A 6,747-nucleotide genomic window follows, 5' to 3' on the forward strand; every position below is an offset into this window, starting at 1 on the left:
AAAAAGATGTTCTATGCAACAGAAACCGAAAGAGAGGAGGAGTAGCTATACTTCTATCAGATAAAGCACACTTCAAACCAACAACAGTAAAATAAAACAAAGGAGGTCATTATATAATGATAAAAAGATCAATTCAGCAAGAAGATATAACCATCCTACTAAATACATATGCACCTAACACAAGAGCACCCAGATTCATAAAACAACTACTACTAGACCTAAGAGGGATGAGAAATTACCTAATTGGTACAATGTACACTATTCTGATGATGGTTACACTAAAAGCCCAGACTTTACTGCTACTCAATATATCCATGTAACAAATCAGCCCTCATACTCCTAAATCTATAAAAAAATTAAAATTTAACAAAAATAAATAAAACACATAGCTAAAACCAAAAAAGCAAAAACAAAAAACTTACTATGCTAAATATTGGTAAAGATGTGGGGAAAAAAGTGAACTCTCAAATATTGCTAGTGGGAGTATAAAATGGTACCACTTTGGAAAACAATTTGGTAGTTTCTTTTTTTTTTTTTTTTTTGCATGCCAGAAAAAAATATTTACAGGAACTATGGAACACAAAGGTTTATTACATCCATAATTAACATGGAACATTTACTTATCAGTTTGATAAGGACAACGCTGAGACCTCTTAGGACAGAGAGAAAGGGCAATTTTCAAAGGGAAAAACATAGTATATGCATATTTAATAAGCAAAACATACACATACCCTGTGACTCAGCCATTCTACTTCTAGCTGTTTATCCAAGAGAAATGAAAGCGTGTGGCTACACAAAGAGTTGCACACAAATTTTCAATGGCAGTTTTATTTGTAATAGCTAATATCTGAAAACAATCATAATGTTCATTGGGGTAAATGGATAAATGATCATATATGCATAAAAAGGAATCCAAGCAATAAAAAGGAATGAACTATTGGTACACGAAACATATATGATTCAAAATAATTGCCTTGGATGGAAAAAGCCAAGCAGAAAAGTATTCATGCTATATTACTTCATTTATGTAATATTCAAGAGAATGCCAAGAAAGCTACAAGAACAAATAGCAGGTCAGTCGTTGCCTGGGTATCATGGAGGTAGAGGGAGGGAAGGGAAGAGGAAAGAGTGGATACCGAAGAGGAATGAGAAACATTTTGAGAGTGAGGGATATATATATTATGTTGATTAAGGTAATGGTTTCACTAGTGCATCTTTTGCCAAGTTCATCAAATTATACACTCTAAATAATGAAGCTTAATGTACATCAATTATATCTCAATAATTTGGAATGAAAAATAAACTCCTCACAAAGAACAAAACCTCTAGGACCTTATAGCTTTCAGTCACAATATAGTCAGGCACTCAAAAAAAACTTTAACACAAATAAAATTCTCTTTGAATGCCATCTTAAACTCAATTCCATCCAGAGAAAACAACTTTTATTAGAATGACATGTGATTTGCATTTCTAGTTCATGCATTTACTTATATACACATACGTATAACTTTTTTCACATAAATTAGAATCATTACTATGCATGTTGTTCTAAAATGTTGCTTTTTCACTCAAAAAATGTTTAGTAAGATAAAATCTGCTGTACTCTTTTCAACAGAAGCACAGAATTAAATCATATGGATGCACATCATTTTATGCTACTCTACAGAGTGGCAAGACTTCTTTGTGCATATATCTTTGAGCACTTATTTATTTCTTTTTAAAGGTTTTCTAAATTTCCAGATCATCAACAAAGCATTAATTTGGTCAGTTAAAAAACAATTGTTTAACTTATATCCTTCTCTGAAAAGAATAATGTACAGAAAAGAATTATATATATATGAACAATATGTTATAAGTGTTCAGAAAGACATTGTATTTTAGGTGGAAAGACAGAGAGGTGACCAGACTGCTACATGCAGTAAGATGAACCCTGATAGAACTAACACTGGAGGCTGTGAAAAAACAGCTAGGAGTACCCAGCCTTGGTAGAGCAGCATAATTTCTTCCTGTAATTCTTTCTCTCCAAATTGCCATACACTTCAGCAGAGTTTGCAACTTCTCTTCTAAGTCTTTATCCTTCCCCCAAGGCATGCCTAGCACAGGACTCTTGAACAGTGATGCCTCAATTAGAGCTGCTAGCCAATAGATTGAAGCTATGTTGGCACAATATCCTACATCCTCCTAATCTACTGGCTGAGCCCAACCCCACCTAAGAAGGACAATAAAGATCTGTGTTCAGAGTCATACTGAATAGAGACTTCTGGACTCTATAGAACCCACTGCCTCCTGATGAAGTCCCTACTGTTCACCCTTGCAGTTTTTATGCTCCTGGCCCAGTTGGTCTCAGGTAAACAGAATCTTGGGGAAGAAGAAACACTGGTCTATAACAGGGTCCTGCACATGAAGTCCCTATTTCTAAGTGGTCTGTGGAAATGGGGTCTGGCTTCTCACTGGGAGCAGGGCTGAGATTTGTCCTACTTCTTCAGACCACCTCTGTTCTAAGAAACTTGAAGGCTCTCAGGGTAGAGCAGGATCTGTGATCGGAGCTGGGGAGGAGGGTAAGGCAAATCCCATAAAGTTGCCTCCAAAGGTAGAAATGATCTTCGAATCCCAAACTTCTATCCTGTCACTTTGGGTCAGTCCAGTCAAGCCCTGCCTCATTTCACTTTTTTTTTTTTTTTTTTTTTTTTTTTTTTTTTTTTTTTTTTTTTGCCGCTGTTATTCCCTCCTGAGGTAACAATTATATAATATTACTTCCCCCAGTTTTCTCGGTCTTACAGAGAAGGTCTCTGATTTTTTGTTTGTTTGTTTGTTCTTGGATGTGGTTAACAGAACAGGGAAGGCTGTTTCTATATATGTATAGGACTGTAAAATGGAAAATGAAAAAAAAATTCTGTGTGGGAACTACTGGAAGTCTGTATCAGATTTCAGCTGTTTGTGTAAGCATTTCTTATTTTTAATTTATTCTGTAGCTTATATTTACAAAACCAAGACAAGAACACTGAAAGTGATTTATAAATAAATTGGCCACATTTCATCACTGCTTGCATTTTTTCACTTGTAACCAACTGATATATGAGTTTATAACCTGCTTTATTTTTTTACCTACGATTCTATCAGGAAAATTTTCACAGGTCTTGAATATTCCTTGAAAATACAATTTGCAGTAGATGCTTATAATCCTGTCATATTTTTGTACCAATATTAACTTGGAGAGTCCTTAATTGTGTGTCATTTGGATTATTTTTTCTAATGTGTGAGTACTGTAAATAACATTGTACAACCTTATTAATATATCATTGTGAGATTCTGTTTGTATAGGTAAATTTTAGAAGTTCCATTGCTTGGTCCAAGGGTATTATTTCTTCTAAGTTAACTGGCACATATTGCCAATGGTTACTATTGGAGTATTTGTATTTTTAACATTTGCATTTCATATTTCTTGCAAATATTTTCAAGTATATTGGTTGCTTCTAAAACGCATTATTTATTTGAGACACATAATTTTCATTTTCATGATGTCAAATCTATTGGTGTTTTCTTTGCATTCTTCCATTAACTTAGAAAGTCCTTCTCCATGTTGAGAACAGTTATTCACCTATGATTTTGTTTTTTACACTGGACTCAATCCCACCTTTTACATAAGGCACAATGAAATAAACTAACATTCTTTAGTATAATTTCCTAATGGGTTATATAATAACTCCATAGCCTGCCTCTAGAGATAGTAGTTTATATTCCCTAGAATTTGCAGAAATGTTCAAATTGATAGTGGATAAGAGGAAATTATAATGCTCTCATGGTTGTCTCAAAAGATGTTTCAGGCCTTTTTGCATCCTTGAAATTCTATGAGTTTAAATTGCCTGATTTCTCCCTCTGTCTCTGGAACATTAGTGACATACATCACATACTTGTATGTCGTCCTTTTTCTACACTTTGTGTGTGTGTGTATATATTCTAACATATATGTATATGTAATGTTAAAAACTCACTTAATCATCAGAGGAGGATTAAACAGCTGATAAGGGATAATAGTAGTGGTAATAGCATTCAAAAACGTTTGCTTTGTTCATATTTCTTTCATTTGTTGTACTTATCACAATCTGTAGTTATTTTGTTTATTCACTTACTTGTTTATTTTCTTTCTCCCCCTCTCCAATGTAAGGTCCTCAAATCATGTCTTTCTGTTCATTGTTTTATTCCCTGCATCTTGCAGAATTCTTGACATGGTAGGCACTCATTATATATTTGTTGATTAAGTACAGTAATGAGTTAAGAAAGATAAGAAAGAGCTCCAACATCACTCTAGGGCCTCTATGTGTTAAACCATGTGATGAGATATTTTCATATGTATATAATATGTACACATATATAGGCAAACCCTGCAGAATGTCTCCCTAATGAATATATTCCTAATACAATGGCTTTTTTTATTCTCAAAATTTTGTAAAATGTACTTATATCTCAATATCATATAGGTATATAGATATAGATGAAAATTTTTTATCTTTCCATAATTTGACATGACATTTTTAACCAGATAATATGTAAGACGAGCCTAGAGTTATCTTCTAAATATAATTTTTAGGATCTTGGAAACATGTAAGGGACATTTTGAAAATCTCACCAATTGGCAAAAAAAGCCATATGTGTTTCAGTAATGGTGAGAAAGATGACAGCAATTATTTTAGCATTTCTTATTTTTGAAATGATAGTTTTTACTTCTGTTTAGGGGTTTGTGTTTTAGCTACATTTTAGGAAATTGGTTGGGGATTTTGTGTTCATGTATAATAACATGCTATATATTTTCCCATTTAAAATCATGGGAAATAGGCCCCTGGTAAGTGTTTGTATACAGAATTCTGATTTCAGAAATGAGAATCTCATACATATCTAAAGAATTCTATGTGTGTTTATATTTATAAAATTTCACTTAATCCTCAAAGTAGGTATTTATGATTAGGAAAAACATGCTAAAGCAACTGGAAAGGCACTTGAATAAACAGTGCTCAAAAACCATTGCTGTTTTTTCTCCTCCTGTGATAAATACTTAGGCTTAATAATCTATATAATTCCCTTATTCAGGCAATTGGTATGTGAAAAAGTGTCTAAACGACGTTGGAATTTGCAAGAAGAAGTGCAAACCTGAAGAGCTGCATGTAAAGCATGGTTGGGCAATGTGCGGCAAACAAAGGGACTGCTGTGTTCCAGCTGACAAACGTGCTAATTATCCTGCTTTCTGTGTCCAAACAAAGACTACAAGAACTTCAACAGTAACAGCAACAGCAGCAACAACAACTTTGATGATGACTACTGCTTCGATGTCTTCGATGGCTCCTACCCCTGTTTCTCCCACTAGTTGAACATTCCAGCCTCCGTCTCCTGCTCTAGGATCCCCGACTCATTAAAGCAAAGAGGCTTATTCTGGTGTCAGTTTTCTCTCTACAGCCCCCTTCCCACTTTCCCTCCATTCAACAGTGTCTGGAAGGGCACCACAATTTCATTGCACTAGCATTTCTATGGTAGAAATGCAAATAAGATAGGGGCCAGGAACAAGTGAGGGTTAGTCCAAAACACCCACTCAGGAATGATAGATAGTAGCAATGTCATCCTTGAAGACAGTTCTAGGCCCACAATTATCATCAAACTTCATGTACATCAGAAACACCTGGAGAGATGGCTAAAGCACAGATTTCTAGGACTCACTTTTAGTTTTCAGTTCTGCAGGGGAGCTTGAGAATTTGCATTGCTCACAAGTTCCCAGGTGATGCTAGGGCTGCTGGTCCAGGGACCACACTGTGAGAACAATTGACTTATAATATGAAAGGATTGAAAGCCGACTGTGAATGTGATTTTCTACAGATTGAAGGCTGCATTTCCTATGTAGTTTTGGAGTAGATAGTAACACAAAATCATCCTACAGAATCCTCGTATAACAACCTGAGAATGTAGGTATTATAACCTCACTTTAGAGAATAGGAAACTTGATTTCTAAGCATTAGAAGAGTGGGACAAACTAAATTGACTACTGAGAGAATTCTGTCACTGCACAATGAGGTTGCCCAATTTTCTTCTCACCCTGGAAACCCTCATTCATAGCTTCCAACTTAAATATGATGAAAGGGAGATCAAGAGCTCTATAATGTGTCCTGAATGTTAGGACAGGCACTCATCCCAAGCAATAGAATGTTTCCCTTACATTACATTACATTGGTGCTCTGCCTGCACCAATAAGAGAATATGACTGGGTGTATCATAGTCATCCATCCATGCCTCAGGCCCACTTCCCTGATAGTTGGACAGGGAGAGAATAGGCAATGCAGATACGTTCGCTTTCTGGACACTTACACTAGCCGTGTTTGTCTTTGTCATCTCAGTTTGCTCACTTATGAAATGATAGCGTTTTACTCAGTATCTTTCTCCCCACCCCTGTCATAGTACATCTTTCTGCTTCTGAAAATATAAGATTGGCTTATGTTTTGTGGGGTCAACTTCACCTTTGACCCCATAAGATCCTAGAGATTTAATGTAGAGATATAAAAGTTGGGAGAAAACATTGGTGGAAGGGTTTTCTCCACTATAGACACAAATCCATGAGTGTCATCACAGACTCCTTTTCCTTCTTCACTTGATTCCAGTGAAGATCCATGTTCATTCTACCACCTCCAATATGTACCATGACCTCTATCTCCAGCTGCTGCTAGGATGATTGCAATAGCCTTCCCATTGATTGCCCTGCATTCCTTT

At 35.5% G+C, this 6,747-nt stretch overlaps 1 protein-coding gene across 1 annotated transcript; it reads left to right on the forward strand.

The window, feature by feature from the left end:
* Nucleotides 1–2,029: 2,029 nt before the first annotated feature.
* Nucleotides 2,030–5,422, forward strand: DEFB126 (defensin beta 126). The gene is made up of 2 exons (XM_003273478.1): nt 2,030–2,347; nt 5,086–5,422. Exons 1-2 carry the CDS (start codon nt 2,290–2,292, stop codon nt 5,361–5,363), a joined length of 336 nt encoding a protein of 111 aa, XP_003273526.1. The 5' UTR covers nt 2,030–2,289; the 3' UTR covers nt 5,364–5,422.
* The last annotated feature ends 1,325 nt before the right edge of the window (nt 5,423–6,747 follow it).

This window comes from Nomascus leucogenys, chromosome 13 (genome assembly GCF_006542625.1).
Source record: "Nomascus leucogenys isolate Asia chromosome 13, Asia_NLE_v1, whole genome shotgun sequence".
NCBI classification, from domain to species: domain Eukaryota; kingdom Metazoa; phylum Chordata; class Mammalia; order Primates; family Hylobatidae; genus Nomascus; species Nomascus leucogenys.